Below are 21756 nucleotides of genomic sequence, written 5' to 3'. Positions count from 1 at the left end.
TCCTTACATGCTCCGCCTCTTTAGTCTGTATAACTGCTTCGTAGAAGCAAGAGGTGCTTTTTAGTTCACGTCAGAAATTGAGGCCGAAATTGGCGTTTCTCTATCCACTCAAAGAGGGGTCTAGTCTGCCGAAGCGATTAGGGTGAGACCGCTAAAAATTCCTCAGGCCTCTTGTACACGTCCGGGTTTTGCCGTTATGATTTTTACGATGTAAAACCGAGTGTGTACAATAGGCCTAAAGATTGTTCACTAGTTGAAAATCAAAAGGAACTTGCCCTTACATTCGATTCTGCTGAAGACGCATCGTTCGTTTGTGCAGACTTTGGCTCTACGTCTTTATCGTCCAATGCTCCTTCTGACCTGTAAATGTAAATAGTATTTACTTGTATATACATATATAAGTATATTTGTTTTATTTTACGAAGTATAGTTTTAGTCAACTTGGTTTTTCCGGTAATGTTATAAGCAATAAGAACAACTTTTGGTACCGCATGTCTCAGTGCCCACCTATTAAGCGATAAATGAGTATAATATTGGGTACATATACTTACGTATCTATGTAATAATATAAGGGAAAGTGCCTATTATCATTATAAGCCGGAGTAAATATATCCATTTCTAAACAAATGCTACCTTCTTCAGATTTAGAGATCACAGAGTTTTCAAAATTGTAGAGATGTTGCTCCTTGATTGGTCGTTATTTTAGGACAGTTACGGGTCCAGTGAACTGTAATTACTTACTCCAGTACCCTTAATACGAGTTTGCTTTATGTTTAAAGTAATCCGATTGGTTGGTTTATCCGAGCCGGCCAATCAGAGCACCGAACGCTCTCTCGTTTCGGACGCTCAAAATTATGCAAATGGTACAGATATATGCTGTATTTACGGACAATGTGCGTAGGTACATACTACACGTATACTTACGAGTAAATCGGGTGCTCATTGATCTGCATTCTAGTTTGTTGCAAAGAGAACAAGAGCTCAGCCAACGGATGTAGCGAGCATTCAGGTTCCTCTTCCTGGTCTGTGTCGACTAACGTGGAACATTCAACACGGTCATCGACGTCAGGGCTGCCCATAGCGCGTTTAAATATTATATTCTTCATTATATTCAGTTTATACGACTTCGGCAGGTCAAAGGATGTTACCTGAAATATTAATATAACATTTTCATTTGTATTGCACATAATAAGCCCTCATTAAATCCCACTGCTGTGTTACATATTTATTTATTTTTATATTTATGCACAACACTCAGACGGTATACACTTAAGGTCTCAGCACACATATGGGATCGGAAAGGGATCGTAACCGTAACGCCTTTCGCCTCGCTGTCAACCAGGCGTCAACCTACCGTATGCACGTAACGAAAGCGTATCAGCAGCGCCTGTACGTCAACTCGGCTACGGCTAGGCGACACCGACTAGACTAATACGATAGTTAGTCGGTACGGAGAGACGTAAGCGCGGGGACGGAGAAACGTAAGCGTGGGGACGATGAGCCGTAAGCGCGGGAATTCAAGTTCGGAGCCTGTTCCGAGGCGAGGCGTTTACGTTATTATTCCGATTAGTGTGCGTTGCAGTAGGGAGTTTAATACAAACCATTCTGAACGGCTCGAGGCGATACGGTGACGATCCCTTTCCGATCCCATATGTGTGCTGAGACCCTTATTTATCAAAGTTATTGATAAATGCAATGGCAATGCAAATATTTGACGTAATATTAAAAGTACTTTTTTTTTCTAAATAATATGCGTTTCGTATAAGTATAAAATAATTACTATTCGTGGATCCCATTCGTGATTCCGTTCGTTAAAGATTGCTACATTCTGGTATATATTCTCATCATCGGTATCATAAATATTCGCGGGGGCCGTAACCCACCAGGTCTCCATAATTCCCTTTCCTTTGACATGTACGTCGCCGCGGCATTTCAGCACGTAGTCAGTTCTCAGGAGCTGAAGACATGAAACACAAGAGAACAACTTTTGACATACTACTGGAGTAGGTCGATGAGCTGGTCAGGACACATGGGGTTATGTATACCTATATATGGCTTTTAATGTCAAAAAACTATCTACAATGTGATAGGGGTGGGACTTCTAACCCGTTAAGGCTGAGTACTTCATCTAATTTTATCGACAAAAAAAATAATATGGGGGGTTGAACCCCTAATTGAAAATATTGAAAAATAGTGATTTTTTCGGTAAAAATAATTCACAAATGATTTTTTTTCTCACCAAAACATTATCAAACATATGAAAAAAGTAATGAATTAGTTAACCAAGGTTATTAGCTACCGTTTGTCGTTTTTTTTTGTTTCTACGACGCATATAACCTTTGAGATCAAAAAAAGTAAAAAAAATATTAAAATAGCCATAATTTTTAGGGGGAGGGGATTCGACCCCTTCGACCCCTGACTTTTGTCGATAAAATTAGATGTATTCAGCCTTAACGGGTTAGAAGTCTCGCCCCTATCACATTGTATATGGCTTTTGTCAAAAAATATGTATATGGTACTGCATTGTGAGTACTATTTCCTTTTTTATGGATTAAGCCGGTAAAGGAGCAATCGGATCACCTGATGTAAGCAATCGCCGCCGCCCATAGACACTTGACACAATAGAGGTGTTACAAGTGCGCTGCCGGCCTTTTGGGGGTTAGGAATTTAAGGGTTGTTGGGGACACGAGGAATGAGAAGGTTGGGAAGGGGGGGAATTGGGCCTCCGGTAACCTTACTCACACAACGAAACACAACACAAGCGTCGGTTTTCTGTGAGGCCGTGATATCACTCCGGTCGAGCCGGCCCATTCGTGCCGAAGCATGGCTCTCCCACACTTAATGTCTAATTTAATCTTACATTAAATTTCTATGTTATAATGTTCGCATTACATCAATTTGTCTATCGTACCGACACTATATGCAGCAGACGATATCCCATTTCAAAAATTCACAGTCCAATACAGTCAAATTATACAGTAAAACATTAATGTATGTAACAAATAAGTCAAGTGTGGGAGAACCATGCTTCGGCACGAATGGGCCGGCTCGACCGGAGTGATATCACGGCCTCACAGAAAACCGACGTGAAACAACTCATGCGTTGTGTTTCGTTGTGTGAGTCAGGTTACCGGAGGCCCAATTTCCCCCTTTCCAATCTTCCCAATCCCCGATTCCCGAACAACAACCCTTAAATCCCTAACCCCTAAAAAGCCGGCAACGCACTGGTAACGCCTCAAGTGTTTCAAGTGGCCATGGGCGGCGGCGATTGCTTATGTTTACCGGCGGTGTTTCATAAAAAAAGTCAGTTTACCTCACGGGTGTGGGCGGTGACTTGTACCTTCCCAGCTTCCCCGGTACTCTCCATCCTCGAAGCCTCATTGACGGTGTTGCCCCAGATGTCGTACATCGGCTTCCGAGCGCCTATCACTCCGCCCACCAGGGGCCCGCAACTTATACCTAAAACATTAATTGCTATTATATGACATGTGGTCGTATGACTGCCTCGTTGGTCTAGTGGTCCCAAGTGCGACTGCCGGACAAGGGGTTTCGGGTTCGATTCCTGAGTCGGGCAAAGTATTACTGGGCTTTCTCTCTCAACTCTCAGTAGTAGCACGTCTGCTAGTCTGGAATTGTGCCCAGTATATGGTAATAGCAATCACCCCCTATTACGTGGGACTAATAATACAAATGGTGAAAAGTGGGCGTACTCTGTATGGTATCTCTGCCTACCCCTTCGGGGATAAAGGTCTGGACTTGTGCGTGTGTGTGTGGTAGGGTGAAGCGAAAAAATTTTTTTCTTAATTTGAAGTTTCCTGTGTTTTCAAACATTGACCCATAGTAATAGAAATGTTCATGCAAAATTACAGCTTTCTAACTCAATATCTTGAGGTGGCGCATTAGGTATGAAATTTTAAAAAAATAACAAAAGTAGAGTTACAAGCAAATATTTATTTCTAACTATATTACCATATATTTAAATGAATTTAAACTTTAAACCACTAGAATAACAAAATACTATATGAAATTACCATAAAAATAAAATTTTGATGTCCAGTATCAGAGGTTTCAGTTTCATCATTTTGGCAAAAATACTGAGATTTAGTGTCAAAAATAGGTATTACTTCCCTGGATTTTTTTTTATTACGGATGAAACCGTTTCTATCATTGGGTCCACAAACAGATGCCGAAGCCTCCGTTATACGTTTGACACACATTTCTACTGCTTGAGTAGACTTGACTAATTATTATGATTTGATAGAATTGGCGAAAAAAAGATAACAGAACCTCCTATAACAATGAAATACAGCGACTCGGAAATCACTACAATGATTGCACCTGGAGGTAAATTGTTTGAAATTGAGAAGTATCCTTACCACACTCAAGCAGTAGAAAGGTGTGTCAAACGTATAGCAAAGGCTTCGGCATCTGTTTGTAGACCCGATATATTTTGCAGCAAACTCATCATATTATCGCTTCTTAATTTCATGACATCGCATAGATTGAGTTGTCATCTTATCTACAGAACCAATGTACATTTTGCGCTCATTTCGTTGACCTTTTAAGAAATTTTCTTCAGCAGCAGGTGCTTTAGTCACACATTTGCATACTTCTCGGGATAAATATTTACGTGGTGCGATATAAAAAAATATTTGTAGAATATCTGCTTTTTGGCGTCATTACGTAACATTTCACATATTTGTACTTTGGAAAGTACAAAATAGACAACCTAGACACGACTTGTTGATGGATAATTGTAGAGATAGATGCCTTATTTCTATATCGCTTTACTATCGAAAGTCAAAGTCAAAATTATTTATTACAAATAGACCGGGAAGCCACTTTTGAACGCCAAAGCAAATATTACAATATAAAGAAAACAAAATGTCTGTCTGTCGGTCAGTCCTCTAGTTGCTCTATTTGCTCGTTCCAAAGTGTACATTCGTATGGAGAAGAACGAGCAAGAAACTCCATAGGTCTTTTTCAATCAGGTTCTCAATACAATACTTGGTTAAAAGCAATAATTTCACATATTTCTTCTAAGGATCCTTTCCATAATTCAACTCTAACATATAGTTTTTTATCTATAAGTAGTGTTTTATCACGTCACAATATGTAAGTAACATAAATTATCATTTAATTTGATTGGATCGCCAAGTAAAGGACATCGCAAATATTTACCCGTTTTAGGCATTTTTTAATAAAATTTACTTAACTTTGGCACTATTTTACAACTATATATTAAAGTTTTATAAGATAATACTGTATTTGCATACGAGATAACACTTAGTTGAAGTTAAAAACAGTAAATTTGTAAGCATAGCATATAAGCACAACTCTTTTTTGTGGGTGGTCTTATAAGTAAAAATATGTTTTTTTTAGAAACTATTTCCTCGATGCGCCACCTGAAGATAATGTCGTAGAGCTTTGATTTTTTGCATAAACAAAGCTTTTACATATGGTCACCAATTAATAATACAGGACAAAAGAAAAGAGAAAAAAATTTTTTTTTGCTATGTTTCACTCCACCCTAGTGTGTGGTCGTATAAAAAATGAAATGAGTACGGTATCTATTATATAGATAGTATGGCAGCCCGCGATGCTTAATTGGGGTTGATTCGACCCCAATAGGGTTTTTTGAAGATTCAGTGATGTAAAAAATGGTTATATTACATTACTCTCCGTTAGTTGAGGAGTGGAAAGATATTGTTTCTCTCACCTGCTCTCAGTTCAAAACTGTGAACTGGAATATCAGCCAAAGCTAGTTTGAGCGCGAAAGCATAGTCAACCAACTCGTGTAAGTGCTTGTGGTTGTTTTTTCCGGACTGTAACAATAAAAAAAAAAGATTATTTAAGTACATAAGTAAATACGCTAGTAGGCGGTTGAATAAGTATTTTGAACTTAAGTACCTATGTCACCTTACTTAACTACATAACCAACTACATAATTAGATAATCACAGTAAATTTAACATTGATAGAAATGAAACACAAGAGCTGTAATGTTATAGGTTGTCTAGGAATGTTATGGACATGTGGCGCTGCTGTTTGCAATGCTGTATTTGTAGTTTCAAATTAGCTCAAAGAGAAAAAATCACTTTTTGGCTTACTTACTGGACTTATAGCCAAGATGATATCAAATATGTGGATTAAATTAAGTCATAAGAGGTTTCCCATACGGTATGCCTATAAATAAAGACTTACTTTGCGTTTAGCATCTAGACCCGAGGCTGCCATATATGTAGCGCTGATCGTCTTTATCTTCTCGATGCGACTAAATTCTGGTTTTGTCAGCAATTGGTCGAATGAAACTGTAAATTTAATATCAAACGAAGTAGATACCTAAATTATTTTTAAAATTAAATATTGTTGCAATGACACAACAGACCTTTTTATGGAATAAGCCGGTAAACGAGCAGACGGATCACCTGATGGTAAGCAATCGCCGTCGCCCATGGACACTTGAATCACCAGAGGCGTTACAAGTGCGTTGCCGGCCTTTTGCGGGTTAAGAATTTAAGGGTTGTTGGGGAATCGGGGATTGGGAAGATTGGGAAGGGGGGAATTGGGGCTACGGTAACCTCACTCACACAATATGGTATCACTCTTTTTAGACTTCATTATCATCTAATATTAAATACACTTTAACCACGTTCATTGGGTTATTAGACTATGTTTAGTAAAGTTTTTAATTTGTTAGTGTGACTGTGAAGTATTACGAACGTATGATAGTGTTGAGTGTGCGCAGACAGTCGAGAGCCCTCCTGTCTCTACAGTACGTGTCGAAGTTGGCCACACTCGCAAACAGCACGCCCACTTCCTCGTGGTATTGGGAGTAGAGATTCTGAAACAAACAATAATAGCGATGGTGACGGGGACGGGGTATGAAAATCAAAATCTGTTTAGTCCGTCAGTTAGGCAATAAAAAACTATTAGACATGTCGCGCCGCGAAACTCGAGTCGCCAGTAGCAGCGCGACAATCGCCGCGTCGTGTGTCGCGGAATGCTGCTCATGAATATGAGCCTCTAGCATGGCTTGAAACTAGTCGAGTTCTTCGTCAAAACGTTACATGAGTAAGCCGATAACATGATAATTAATATTAGACACGTATCTATTTTTTTATTTATTCATATAAGATATAAGGTCGTCATTTGTACGTAGGTATAAAATGTACCTAGAAGTGACGTCACTCGATATTTCAAATCGATATATCATCGAAAGTATTTGTTTCCGTAAGAAAATAAAAAAATGCGTCTAATGTTTTAAAATATTTATTTATTTATTTATTTATTTCTTCATCACAAATCCAGTGAATGGCGGACTTAATGCCTTAAGGCATTCTCTTACAGTCAACCATAGGGTAGTGCAGAGAAATGAAGCGGATCGATGCGAAGCCAAAACACAGGCACAAAAGAATACATATAAAAATACAATGTACAATACATAATAATATAAGAATACAATACAATATGCAATACATATATATACATATATAATACATACAATACATACAATACATGTAATACACATTACATACATATACATACACATAATGGAGAAATAAGTTTCCTCAATTTCCTCAATTGTCTTGAGTCTGCCAATCTTTCATTATATGCTCGCGGACTTTAAATTTAAAGGAACTGCGATTTTTTGCCACTCTGATCTCCTTGGGGAGCGCATTCCACAGAAGAACAGCTTGAATGAAAAAAGAAGAGTGAAGGAAGTCAGTGCGATGAGAGACACACTGAAGGTGTCTACTTTGAGACGAACGAAGAAATTTAGTGTGGTTGGCGCAAGAATATTGGAAGTAAGAAGCAAGATAATTAGGTGAAGAAGGAGAGATAAGGTAAGAGAATAAAGTGGTTAATGCCCTCTGCTGCCTGCGCAAGCGTATGGGCAGCCACTTTAGTTGCAGTCTATGTGCAGAAACATGATCATATTTACGTAAGTTGAAAACAAATCGAATGCAGTTATTTAGAAGTCGGTCTAGTTTATTGAGCAGATCTGCATTCAGGTCGTAGTAACAGACATCAGCGTAATCAATAATAGGGAAAATCAAGCTCTGCACCAGCAGTGCCTTTACGGAGGATGGAAGGAAATTCTTCAAACGATACAGCGCCCTCAATGACCCAGTAACTTTCTGGCAAACACTAGCAACTTGTGCACGCCAGCTCAATGTGCTGTCAATAATTAAGCCCAAGTCCTTGACGTCCTGACTGAATGTAGGTACATGACAGACATTAAAATAAACATTAGTCATCTAGGGTAGGATACAGGGTAAAATTTGTCACAATGTGCTCTCCCTTCGGGGATAAAAGGCTTAACAACATAAATAAAAAAAGTTATTTTCTTTTAAAAGAAATAAATTAATGAAACTTACATCAGGTCGCCAGTCCTTACTAACAAAGTGATCAATCACATGATCGGGCAGTATATGTGCGAGTAGCTGTTTGTTCATGCGCTGAACTGACTCCATGCGGGACAGGTCGACTGCCAATTGGCGCTTCCAAAGAAAATCGAGCCGTGCTGTTACTTCCATCAATCGTGTGTGGGTTATTACCATCACTAAGAAGCATATGCCCCACATTAGAACTAACATCTGAGCAGGTAACAATAGCCTGAAAGATTAATGCTATATTAATTTTTAGGAAAAAATTATGACCGCCTCGTTGGTCAAGTGGTCGCAAGTGCGACTACCATATTAGGGGTCTCGGGTTCGATTCCCGGGTCGGGCAAAGTACAGTTGGAGATTTTTCATTTTTTTGAAAATTTCGAAGTGTAGCCCGGAGTCTGGGATTGCGTCCACTATATGGCAATAGGCTCACCCCCTATTACATGGGACTTATAACACAAATGGTGAAAATTGGGTGTAAATTGTATAGCGGCATTACGTGCCGTGCACCTCTGCCAACCCTTTCGGGGATAAAAGGCGTGACGTTGTGTTGTGTTGCGTTGTTTTTGGAACTAGACCAGTTTTTGGTGCAATTGTTCGTAATTTAGCGTTTGCATGGTTCTGAATGACAAGAAGATAAAATAATTAATTAAATATGCCACCGGTACCGGCACATAAAATCCTTTGGTAGGTATTTATAAATAGTTAAATAGCTACGGCTTAACGTTTCTCGTAGTGTAAGGTACTTAACTGCTGTTTTAAACATTAAGAGGAGTGTGTCACAATTGTTTTTAAAACATCAATCTTCTATTTTTCCTGAGAAATACAGCCCGAGTCTTTTCAAGGTCAGAGTAAGTAGGTACTCTCTAAGTCTGTGTGCTCCATCTTCGGCCACATCTTAGCTTTGCCGTCCTTGCAATAAGCGGGTTGATGGCCAAACGTAGACTTATCTATCTATACATATTATAATCTATCTTCTTCTATCTTCTATCTATATCTATATTATAAAGCTAAAGACTTTGTTTGTTTGATTGTTTGTTTGTTTGTTTGTTTGTTTGAACGCGCTAATCTCAGGAACTACTGGTCTGATTTGAATAATTCTTTTTGTGTTGGATAGCACATTTATCGAGGAAGGCTATAGGCTATATAACATCACGCTATGACCAATAGGAGCCAAACAGAGCGGGTGAAACCGTGCGGACGTAGCTAGTCAAAGATAAAAAAAATGAAGACTTACATTTCTTTGCTCTGATAATACAGATAGTATTGAATAAACAGGGCGCAGTAAATAATGACAGCGATGGTGGCCATTAGCGTCTTGATGAGGAAGTACAGCCTGAGGACCGATGTCAGCGCCACCAGGCACAGCACCCACGTGTACACCACGTACTCCGGGTTATCACATACACCTGGAGACGATGTCACAGAATTCATTACCGAGCCCCTTTATTATTGCAACTACAGAACAAAAACCGTTTCTGTAGACTGTACGGAATTTTGATAAGTTTCCGTATTCGTGATCTACAAATGGATGTACTGGTTGTGGACTAAATTAATGAAGTAATAGGTGATGTGAATGTATTAGTATTCAATCGCACGGATCGCACCCTACGACATGTAAGAGTGCTTTTCCACCTGAGATGTGCTATGCGCTATGCTACGTTGCGTGGATGCGTTTGGCGTCTACCAATCATATTCATTTGTACACATAGGCTTAGCACTGATGGAATGGATATATGCTATGGACGGCTTTCGTACTATCGATACATCGCATACTCAAGCTGCGCACCTTCCTCGCACAGCCACTTCGCGGTAGCGCATCTTCATAGCACATCTTACTCGCACAGCTACATAGCTTAGTATCAGTGGAAACGGTCACATAGTTTCACAGCTTAGTTATTACATGGAAACGGTCACATAGTTTCACAGCTTAGTTATTACATCTTCGAAGCATACCTACATAGCACATATCTGGTTAAAAAAACCTTAATGGAGAAAATCTTCGTAAAAAAAGGGTAGTGTTACCTGAGTCAATGGCATCAGTCACCGTGGTATTTGTAATATGCGACATCAGAACATTCGAAGTGTTTGTTGAGACATTGTGTGGAGCTGATGGACAGATGTATAGCTTAACAGTGCTGCAAAGGAATAGGTATAGGAATACAATTGTCTTAGTACCTACGATTGTGATTAACCATCTTACATTTCTACGACCAATGTGGTAAATTGCATTGATTGGATTAGAGTAACCACTGAATGTTGCTTATTCTCTGGGGCTTTCCCTAGCTCCGTATTTGTCGTACCAATTATACGGGGCCCAGGCTACGGGCCCATCTAACGTGCGTAAGCAAAAAGTAAAATCTTCCCAATCTTTATTTCGTTTCAAATTTACAAAAGTTCAAATAATCAATTCCTTTATTTTCACGTGAAGCATGCGTTCAAAAGTTGGCAGAAACTTTAGAGAAAATTCATCATCATCATCATCAGCCGAAAGATCACTGCTGAACAAAGGCCTCCCAAGGAAAAAAATTAACGTCATTATAAGGCCCAAATATGGGCTCGCTGTCATAGCAGCGATAAGTGCCGTTTTTGAGGCTTGAGAGACAGGGCAGGAAAAGAGACTAAATGAATTTTCCCCTCAAAAAAAAAAGAAAAGAAAAAAAGGGAGCTCCCAAACTAATTTTTGTATGTTTCTACCCTGCCAAGCCACGCTACCCACTGCGTATTCTACTAAATAAGAGTTGCACTTTGGAGCGTGTACCTATCTATTAGAACTCGCAAAAAGTCAAAAAAAGTCAAAAGTCAAAATTATTTATTTCAATTAGACCAGAAAGGCACTTTTGAATGTCAAAGCAAATATAATAATATTAATAACGTCTGTCTGTCGGTCAGTCCTCTAGTGAAGCTAAACAAAGCTACTATTTTACGTGTCACAATAGAAACCAAAGTTCTAAATACGTTTCACTTACCTCGACAATGTCATGACAAAGATTATGAAGCAGATGTGCATGACCCTCAGAATGCGAGTCTTGTTAATCATAACGGAGAACTTGAACAGCTGGCGATGGCTTCGAGGGAACTCTTGCATCATCACCAGGGTGAAGCAGAGTGCTAGGGGAACCGTCATCACTGTCAATACTATCACCAGGTTTGTACAGCTGTGAAAATATTATCGATTTGGTAATACAGCCAGAAGAGTTGGTCGTGAAGTAAAAAGATTGCAGGGTTGGTGCGGTAACTGGGCAGCCATGTAATATTTAGCGGTTTCGTTTCCCGTACAGAGCAACTCTGTGTGATCCACTAATAGTTGTTTCGGGTCTGGATGTCATGTGTATTTGAATTTGTATGTTAGTAAACGCACCCATGACACAGTCAATCCCAGTGTGGGGAAACGGTTAAAAAAAAGCAAGGAATTTTCAGTAGTAGCAAAGAGTTTAGAATTATGCAAAATGGCAATGAGTATGGCCTACGTCGTAGGTCAATCAAATAAAATAAACTAATTCAACACTTACTTATAGTGCGCAAGAGTCTGTACTGCTACCATAAACAGCCATTGGACCATGCAGCTCAAGACGTTTGACTTGAAAGTCTCGCGGTCCAGGTTTCTGAAGCTGGATTCCATTGCGTGTTCCTTGAACCGGAGTGACCAGGTGTGCATATACTTCGCACAAGCGTCGATTAAGCGGCGGATCATATCTTCATCCTGAACATAGTATAAGTCTGGTTCAAATTTCTAGTTCAATTTTTAAGAGGCCTCCCTACCCTCCTTCCACTCCTCTCTGTTTAAAGCTTATACCATAAAAAGCTTAGTTTACCTCAATTTCAATGTTGAGTGGTGCGTCGTGAACGTCCTCACTTTTAACATAGTAATACTGTAACAAAAATGTAATAAGTAGTTTATTATGTATATTTCCATTGAAACATTCTATATTAAAAATAAATTAATAAATGTTCTTCTGTTTTTTAAACGGTTTTAATTAGCTTTCCCGCTTGTTTGTTTGGGTCAAAAATAATTAGAATTTTAAGTCCCGTCGTAATGACAGATCGATGTTATATTTGGTACACCTCTTTTAATCTTGATGACCATATCATTACGAGGCTTGATTTGTAGAATAGAGCTCATTAAAACCATTTGACATAACAAATATATTTTGTGTTTGTAGGTTATCTAAAAAAGATACGAACATGCGGCACTGTTGCAATGCCGTATTTGTAAAGAGTGTTCAATTTTCATATACTATTAGCATAAAGAGCAAAATGCAAATTTATTTGTATTAGAAATAAATTCTAATTATATCTATATTAGTATAGATAGAAATTTTCTATCTATACTTACTAATATTTTAAAGCTGAAGAGTTTGTTTGAAAGCGTTAATCTCCGGAACAACTGGTCCGATTTGAATAATTCTTTTTGTGTTGGATAGTCCATTTATCGAGGAAGGCTATAGGATATAAAACATCGCGCTATAGGAGTCGAGCAGAGCGGGTGAAACCGCGCGGAAGTAGTTAGTATATCTATAATATAAAAATAAGTCGTGTTTTCCTTCCTGACGCTATAACTCCAGATCGCACGAACCGATTTCCACGGTTCTGCATTCGTTGGAAAGGTCTCGGGCTGCGTGAGGTTTATAGCAAAGAAATTTCAGGAAAAAATCAAGAAAAATGCAGGAAAACAGGGAAAATCATTGGCGGCGAAACGGAGTTCGCCGGGTTTGCTAGTTATGTATAAGAGAGTAAAAGTAACTTACGTTTTCAAATGGCATTTCAGGCTTCCAATCTTTTTCCGTAGCTGAGTGGCGCTCGGGTCGTGCAATACCTTCCGCTGTACCCATACTTGGTGGTATGGGTACAGCGGACAACTGTGTTTGGTCTACTTTAACCCATTCACTTGAATCTCTGATGATGATAAATTATTACTGTAAGTTCATTTGGAAGTTGAACAGTCAAAACAACAAAATTTCGCATGCGCGATCTTGATCAGCTGATGATGATGATCAGCTATTAGCAGCGGGGCGCCCGCGTTATTGGAAGACTAGTAGGTATTTTGAAACTTTACGCGCGCATGCTAATGAAATTTTGTTGTTTTGTTATTGTGATAAAAATAAAACTAATGAGTATACAAAAAAAGTTTCTTTGGGAAAGTTACTTGTAATCATGACCACAATCACGTGTTTAAATATCGGTCACTAATTAACAGTCACCCCATATACTAACTGAGGTATGCATATAGGTAATTTCTTATTTTAATAATAGTGGAAATTAGAAAGTAGATATTTTAATATTTGGTTTACCTTGTGCTTGATCTTTTTACGTAAGGTATTTCCGTGCTATCAATGAAGTAAGTAACGGGATGGAACTCTTGGAGGTAGGCATCCCTCGTGCCCCCCTCTCCAGGCTCCACCACAAAAGCCCCGTCAAGGCATTCGTATGTAGAAGAAGAAATGTGCACACGACTGTGAAATAAAACAAAATATTTCTTAAATGCTTGACGTTTAGACTAGATGTCGCTAGTGATGATTTTGGCAATTAGTTGCAGTTTGGCATTTGTTATGATTTCTTTTTATCGAGCATAACGTAAGATCCGGAGCTGCGGACAACGTAACAGGTTAGCGGCCTCCGGCTCAAAGCAGGAGAAGGAAAGCGTGGTGTTTAGGCAGTAAGAGTCTGACACTCCCTCTCGCCTCACCCAAGGCGGGAGAAGTCATTGAATGATTTTACCCCTCAAAAAAAAAGGTGTAATTTTTATTGAACACAGTATAAATGAGCATCTCGACGCGATCATAGCCAAAATGAATCACAAAAATGAATGGCTCAATTTTGTTGGCGACTGTTAAGCTCGTTAATGGCTGATTTACACGGGGTTAGTAGACAAGTCAGTTGGCGGGGGGCGCCAACTGACTTTAAAATATTCGTGTCCAAATATTCAAGTCAGCGCTGACTTCAAGCCACTGTACTGACTTCAAATCAGTTTACACAGGGTTTTTTTTTGGGTCAGCACTGACTTGCCTCCAATTTGTAGTAAGTTACTGACCCTGTATAAATCAGCCATAACGTCTTGTTGGTTACCTCATTGGTCAGTGTATTTACATTAGGACCAAGGCTTACCCGGGCAGTCCACTGCTCTCAATGCGGTTAGCGATGGTGACGTCCCGGGACCACAAGTCGAGCTGCCATTTCAACTGGCCAAACACCCCGCACAGCACTGTACCGCTGTGGATCCCGATGCGCATGTTTAAGTCCACCTGCAGATACAAAAACATTTATTTATATTACAACGAGAATTTTTGGAGACCTGAAATAATATTGACTCCACGGTTGGCGCTATAGCTGGGTAACAGCTGCCGCGCAACGTGTAGAGGGTTCGATTTCCGCACGAAGCAACTCTTTGTGTGATCCACAAAATGTTGTTTCGGGTCTGAATGTCATGTGCATGTGAACTTGTATGTTTGTAAACGCACCCACGACACAGGAGAAAATCCTAGTGTGTGTATATTTTTGTTTTCTTTAATATAAGCCCATTTAAAAAAAATATATATAAACAAAAATAAAATATATTTGTTATTTTAAAGTTAAAAACCCTCTATTATTTATGAACGATGGGTAGAACCTACGTGGATTAGATTTGGGAAGGTTTATCCAAATAGAATTGTTTGATAGTTGAATAGAAGAGAATAATCTTATTAAAGTAGGATAAAGGACAAAATGCGTTGTGGTGACCTGGAGGTATTTAGACACCACTGACAAACGGTGAAGGACAACATCGTGAGGAAATCCGGGCTTATATTTTCTAAATATAAATCTGAAATCGCCAACGGGCATTGAGCAAGCGTGGTGATTATTGCTCAAACCTTTTTCGTGTGATAGAGGCCTTTGCGTAGCAGTGGGCAGTTGAGAACTTATAGGCTGTAGATGTGATGTGAGAGGACAAAATGTGTAAAAGGACAATACGAGTATTCACCGCCAAATGTTTCTTCTCTCTTCTTACTTCGCGGATGACCCTGATCATGTGCAGTCCCATGTTGACGCAGCAGTGCGCGTGATCTTCTCGTTGATCCAGTAATCCACTCACACAGAAGTAGCAGTCTCCTAGTAGTTTTATACGGAGGCAGTGGTTCTCCTGTGCATATAACATAGAAATGAAAATAAGAAGAAGAAATAGAAGAGAATATATATTAATTATAATTACCCTGTTTGCCTCTATTTTATCAACTCCGTGTTATATCCTTGTGAAAATATTTAGGTATCTTACCTACTAAGCAAGTAACTTTAATAATATCCATTTTTCAAATTTTGCGGATGTTTCCTAGTTAGTTTATTTTAATAGTTGACTGCACAGGTTTCATTCTTTATATTATAACTTTCATGAAACAAATTAAATTAATTATAATGTTTTTGTTATGAGTAGGATCGCGACCGTCACCGCATCTTGGGTTGCGGAATTCGTGGAATAATGCTCTTGAATATGAGCCTCTAGTATAGCTTGACTCTAGTCGAGTTCCTCGTCTAATAGTTACGTGAGTAAGCCGAAAAATATAATAATAAATTTTTCATTCTTCTAATCTGTTTCTTTTGAGCCAACTACATATTTATCAAGTTAAGTGTATTTATATATGGTGGTATTTATTGTAGGAAAGTTTATTTATCCTCTGGTAAGATAGAATGATCAGAATATATCTTACTGAAGCTAGTTTATCGAAGCGAGCGAATAAGTCGTTGAGTAATTCCACCAATTCTTGAGCGCTGCACTTGCTCGAAAGTTCTGTAAATGTAAGACATGTGTACCCATATTATATTTTATAAAGATTCAATTAGTAGATTTTCTATCTGAACTTATGTTTGATAGGTTTAATAGTTATTAGGTAAAGCGAGGCTTACGATACGACCAGGGGCCATAGTCTGCTATTACAATCGTGTCAGAATGGTCGATCACTGAGCAGTGCAAGAGGGAAGGGATATACAACTTACATAGCTCCGTCCCTCCCGCACCAAACAATGGTCGACCATTCTGATACAATTTTAATAGCAGACTAAGGCCCCAGTAGTGGAAGTCTTGTGGCTGACATGATGATGATAAATCGAAAGCCGTGAAGAATTTCACTCTAGTATCTATAGACATTTGCGAGTGAAAGTCTCTAAGCTTCTCTCGCATTATGCTTACCTGTGAATCCCTTGATGTCTGCAAACATAAGAGATACTTCAAGACTTTTGTACGTTACAATGTCCAGTATCTCCTGGACGTCTCCAGCCCGCCTACACAAGTGTGTGCTGATTTTTTGCGCCAAAGACCCTGGTATTACTGCAATAAAGTTATTAACACATAGAAATTAATTCGTGACGACTAACGGTCGGGACTCAGAATTGAAATTTTAGTTTTAAATAAATATATAGAAAAAGGAGGTGATTTTATTGGTTTTTTAAAATAATTTACAGAGTAAGTGCAGCGCAAATGTTTCTATAATGAAATCTGCAGTCTATACATGATTTTATTTAGTCCATCTACGATAAAGAAAATTCTGGCTAGCTTGGTTTTCTAATAAAATCTCACCGCTTTGTATGAGATTCCATAGTCGGTCGCTCTCCTTTCTGGTCTTTTCGTATGCCGCCTTTGACTTGCAAGTCTCCGAGAATATTTTTCTCTGTTCACAGTCCACGAAAGACTTGGTATACAAGCCTGCGAAGTTAACGGCAGCGTGGAGTAGCGCATTGCCTGCTAGCAGACGAATGGCGCAGCCGTATCTATGCTGTGAGCAAAAATATTAATGTCCATTTTTACATCTTATACAAACCTTTAAGCTAAGATATAGGTAGGTAGACACTTAACGTATTTTTTGTTTTCACCAATTTATAAGTGACATCATTTTTTCTTCTTTATTTCATCCAAAGACTTCTGCCACCTTGGGTGAGGCGGGAGGGAGTGTTTGTTATAATAAGTGACTCCTACCCGTACAAGAATGTGGTTTGTGTGGGACACTAAGCGCCTTTTAGTTAAGTGACAGTTTAGTGGTGATTCATATTGCTTAAGAATAAGAATAGGACCCAGAAAAATGTTGCCTTAATTAGGAGGTACACAGACCGCTGTTTACCTACTGATTTATTCAACATACTATTTGCAATCACTATCCATGCTATCGGTAGACCGGTACGTTCAGAGTAGAAGATTTTTATATTAGGAACTTTTCTTAAACCGAATGAGGACATTTGGGACCCGTTATCACGAATGTGTTACCCAATAACATAAGTAAAAATAAATGAGGAAATAATACAAAATTTTGTTCTCGGAACACCACAGACTGTTTGTTACGGAATTATTTTCAAATCTTCCTTGTTTGTTGAGCAATAAAATACCTAATATTCTAACTCAAATTCCTTAATGCTTCTATTTTTGGTTCTAATTATAACTTACTACCCAAAACGCCAGCAACGTACATGTACTCTGGTGTTTGAAATACCCAAGGGCGGCAGCGATTGCTTACTATCAGGTGATCCGTCAGCTCGTTTATCGGCTTATTCCATAAAAAACTTACATTTGTGTTAAAAGTAATTCCAGTCGGCTTAATATTCTCATGTATGTTGACAATGGTAGCCATTAAGTGGGACAGGAAGGTGAGGGCTCCGAGGGCGATACACCAGCTTAGTGAGAGTGGAAATATGGCGTATGGCACGAACCCTACCAACAGCATGTACCATACTTGGTATTGGGTCTCGTCGAAGCCAATACCTTGCTTGCTTAGACCTGTAAAAACAGAGAGGTGTAAAGTAAGAATGTAATCGTTGACTATTTGCTTTGAGTGGTTCATTTCCTGATGTCTCAATTTTGGAATGAATTATTGAAACTTGCCTCGACGACAAAAGCTAAGGATAGATGTTGAATCTAATCAAGATCTAATAAAGCTGTGGAAAAGATCCATCGACAATTTATAACCATAAAAATGTTTAGATTAAAACAATTGCTTTTACCAACCCACCCACTTTAGTGCAGAAGAATTTGTTTCCGCATTTTAAGAAGCAATCCATGAGACAAGGAATAGATGAATAAAGGACCTTCAAGAAAAGAGCATATTCCTTTTTAAAAGGTCAGAAACGTGCCTGTAACTCTTCTGGTGTTGCGGGTGTCCATGGGTGGCATTGATCGCTTAACATCAGATGATACCACAACCATGAGACGTTCCCCACAATTCATAAATAAAAAATATTTCAAGTGGCATACCTTGAACTATGAGCAGTATCCAAGTCGCGGCTGCCACCCAGTGCAGGTGGTTATGCGCTAGAGTGCGCCACACGCACAGCAGACAAACAAACATGTTTAAAAACACGAAAGTAAGCGTCCATACGATTTGTTGGGGACTCGGAGGCCAACCTGTCAAAATACACATTTTTAAAGTTTATTGCTTATTTATAAGAAAAATATCTAACATCGTAAGGTCATCATGTGTAAAGGAACTAAATTCGGATAGTAGGTAGACATTTTACAATCTACAAATAATAGCAATCTGTAGCATCAGTCAGGAGATAACTTTAGCGTTAGTATCAGGAGATATGCAGAAAAAAGGATAAAAGCGTTATCAGAACAGTAAAAAGAAGAGTTTGAAGGTTTTGTTTATTATGTCTCGCTTGGGTTGGTTTTCCGGGTAGACCAGGGACCTTGATAATAATTTGAATTGTGAACTCGATTTTTAATGTTTTTTTTTGCTAATAGATAAGTAGTTGGTAATCAAATTCTTACCACCGTCGGCTGTTACGGCATATATGAGCACCAGTCCGATCTGTAATACAAAATCCCTCCATTAACAACCTTTACTTTTTTAAAAAAAGAGTAGAGTTAATAATATAATGTTTATATAACTTTTTATTTCTCAAATTGAATTAACGAAATTTCTTCACTATTGTAATCTTCAAACACAACACTATGTCCCATTAAAGCCGTGGCAGATACTTTTAGAACACCTTATATATTGGAACACCATTGTTATCACAATGGTGTTCCAATAAAGCCTTATTAGGCTTGCAAAAGGAGTCATGGGCACTTTTGCATTCTTGTATACAAAAGAGTCCATGACTTCATTTGGTGAAATTTTTACTTACTTTTAGCGCCAAGTCAACGAGGTTGACCACGATAAGGGGCTTCTGCCTTTGTCTTCGGGAATATCTCTGGTACAGGAGTTCCACTGCATCTTTCTAAATCAATATTTAGTTTAGATTTAGATTTATGTAAGACTGCCTCGTTGGTCGAGTGGTTGCAAGTGCCACTGCCGGACAAGGGGTCTCGGGTTCGATATCCGGGTCGGACAAAGTGCTTTTTTTGGGTTTTCGAAAAAAATTCAGTAGTATAACGGAGGCTGGAATTGTGCCCGGTATATGGCAATAGGCTCACCCTCTATTACATGGGACTTATAACACAAATGGTGAAAAGCGAGTGTAGATTGTGCAGAGGCATTACGTGCCGTTATGTGCACCTCTCTCTACCTCTTCGGCTATAAAAGGCGTGACGATGCATTTAGATTTCAGAACATCAATAGGTATCAAAATAACATAGCTACTGATTATTATTAAAAATACTTAAACATTGTTTCGTAATATTCATATAAAGATTGAATAAGCATATCAAAAATGAAACTTACCTCGAATTTGCTTGTAATTGCTGGACAATATAAACCTCTGTAGTACCGAAGTTGAGGCATTTCTGACGACCAATGTTCTTCTAACGCACTATTAAGGAAAAATGTTGCAATTATAAGATACTTATGTACTTATAAAAAATAATGAAAGAAAAGAAGCAGTTTCGATGTCTAAAGAAACACGTATTTAATACCGTACTCTTAAAACTAAATAGGTATGATTTTAGGAGAACTGAGAATATAAAAAAATATCTTGAAAATTATAAAAGGGAGAAATGACAAGCGAACACAAATTCAAATGTATATAAATTTAACAATAAATACGCTTTGGCTATTTGACTAAAACACAAATTGTACAGTACCTACCTATATCTGTTTAAAACAGTAAGTATTAAGGAAAGGAAACAAGTAATAATAGTTAGGTTATTAAACAAGACCACACTATATGTAGTTTATATTAATAGTGCTACAGAGACAATAATTAATAGTACGAAACAAGTAATGGTTTTGTAATGTAAATGAAATTGTACAAAACAACAAATTATGAGTATGAGGATAAAGCTTATTTATAATGTAACCTCTTGGATTTTTTGAATAATGACTTAATTTAATTAATTAAGATCCTTATTGTTTTGATCTTAAGATTCATTTTTAGAAGAAGTTTCGATATTTGGATTTTTAGCCCTAGAATTTGATAACTTTTCTTAGGGCCAAATATTTTGCTAACGCCAGATAAGTTTATTGAAGGAATAATTTTGAATTCTTAGCAGCCTGTCTGAGGTCAATTTTATTCTATGAATACTATACTGTATCTGATGATTGAAAAAATCGGCACTGAATCCAAAACAGCTGGATCGATCTAAGTAAGTGTTTAACGGAAAGTCAATGAAAAATCAATTTTATATTATTTTAAAACACGTATTTTTTTATAATAATGTAAAAAAATTCAATAAAGTTACTTCCTCAAACATTATTTTCATTGTTAAAATGGTGGGAATTGAAAGCCTCAGTTTGTAAATTGTTGTTAGGATTCAAAATAGTGCTATTTTGAAGAAACATCATAAGCCTATAAGTGGCCACAGCTGACCAAAGGCCTCTTCTCACACGGAGAAGATTGAGCATTAATCACCGCGCTTGTTCAATGTGGATTGGCGATTACAAACTTATAATTTGAAATTATTAGAATTTTTTCGTTACCGTTTGTCACTGATGTCTATATCATCTTAGAAAGTACATATAACTCGGAGAAAGTCACATTGGTACTTACCGTTGGAAGGGTTCGAACCCGCACTTTCATGTATGAGAAGTGGGCGTCTTAAACCACCGGGACACGACTGGATTGGACTTCCAAATAACACAACCTTTATAGTAACTGAATTTAGAACTGGTTTAACTTCTCGTATATAAGACAAGAATATAGAAAACACATTGTCTCACGATAAGGGTAAGATAATTTAAAAAATAAAATACGTAACTATTTAGTATATGTTTAGTTGTAAGTGTTACTGTGAAGCGAGAATTTTTGTTACTTAATTTAGTCTAAGGTTAAAAAATGACAATACACTATTGAATTAGATGATCCTGTAATGATCGTAGTATTTTGTAGTATTAATAAATAAATTTCACTACACTCTATGAAAAATTTTACCAAATAATACTAAGTTCTTAAACAAAATGCCCGGAAAATAGAATAACATAAAATTAATGTAATTTTTTAACACTAGCAATCCTTAGCTAGGTTAGTGTTAT

At 38.0% G+C, this 21756-nt stretch overlaps 1 protein-coding gene across 2 annotated transcripts in view; it reads right to left on the bottom strand.

Annotated features, from left to right (window-relative positions):
- The window catches only part of LOC118262207 (adenylyl cyclase 78C), a 23600-nt gene extending 1846 nt beyond the window's left edge, over window positions 1-21754 (bottom strand). The window contains exons 1-26 of one of the 2 annotated variants that reach the window (XM_035573381.2): window positions 21275-21754; window positions 20011-20098; window positions 19475-19567; window positions 19116-19155; window positions 18600-18749; window positions 17917-18125; window positions 16938-17133; window positions 16551-16688; window positions 16072-16151; window positions 15351-15509; window positions 14498-14634; window positions 13684-13845; window positions 13141-13288; window positions 12208-12264; window positions 11905-12095; window positions 11362-11550; window positions 10418-10530; window positions 9630-9801; window positions 8381-8618; window positions 6723-6843; window positions 6204-6310; window positions 5720-5825; window positions 3314-3459; window positions 1781-1957; window positions 925-1148; window positions 282-360 (exon numbers count right to left, since the gene is read on the bottom strand). In XM_035573381.2, the coding sequence (XP_035429274.2) occupies window positions 282-360; window positions 925-1148; window positions 1781-1957; window positions 3314-3459; window positions 5720-5825; window positions 6204-6310; window positions 6723-6843; window positions 8381-8618; window positions 9630-9801; window positions 10418-10530; window positions 11362-11550; window positions 11905-12095; window positions 12208-12264; window positions 13141-13288; window positions 13684-13845; window positions 14498-14634; window positions 15351-15509; window positions 16072-16151; window positions 16551-16688; window positions 16938-17133; window positions 17917-18125; window positions 18600-18749; window positions 19116-19155; window positions 19475-19567; window positions 20011-20070 (3492 nt within the window). In that variant the 5' untranslated portion in view covers window positions 20071-20098; window positions 21275-21754. Of the gene's footprint in view, window positions 1-281; window positions 361-924; window positions 1149-1780; window positions 1958-3313; window positions 3460-5719; window positions 5826-6203; window positions 6311-6722; window positions 6844-8380; window positions 8619-9629; window positions 9802-10417; window positions 10531-11361; window positions 11551-11904; window positions 12096-12207; window positions 12265-13140; window positions 13289-13683; window positions 13846-14497; window positions 14635-15350; window positions 15510-16071; window positions 16152-16550; window positions 16689-16937; window positions 17134-17916; window positions 18126-18599; window positions 18750-19115; window positions 19156-19474; window positions 19568-20010; window positions 20099-20373; window positions 20649-21274 lie in introns of those variants that run through there. The other variant, XM_050697775.1, reaches the window with a different exon arrangement.
- Window positions 21755-21756: the final 2 nt, after the last annotated feature.

This window comes from Spodoptera frugiperda, chromosome 12, assembly GCF_023101765.2.
Source record: "Spodoptera frugiperda isolate SF20-4 chromosome 12, AGI-APGP_CSIRO_Sfru_2.0, whole genome shotgun sequence".
NCBI lineage: Eukaryota > Metazoa > Arthropoda > Insecta > Lepidoptera > Noctuidae > Spodoptera > Spodoptera frugiperda.
The sequence above is the reverse complement of the archived record's forward strand: the minus strand, read 5'-3'. Positions and strand labels throughout refer to the sequence as shown.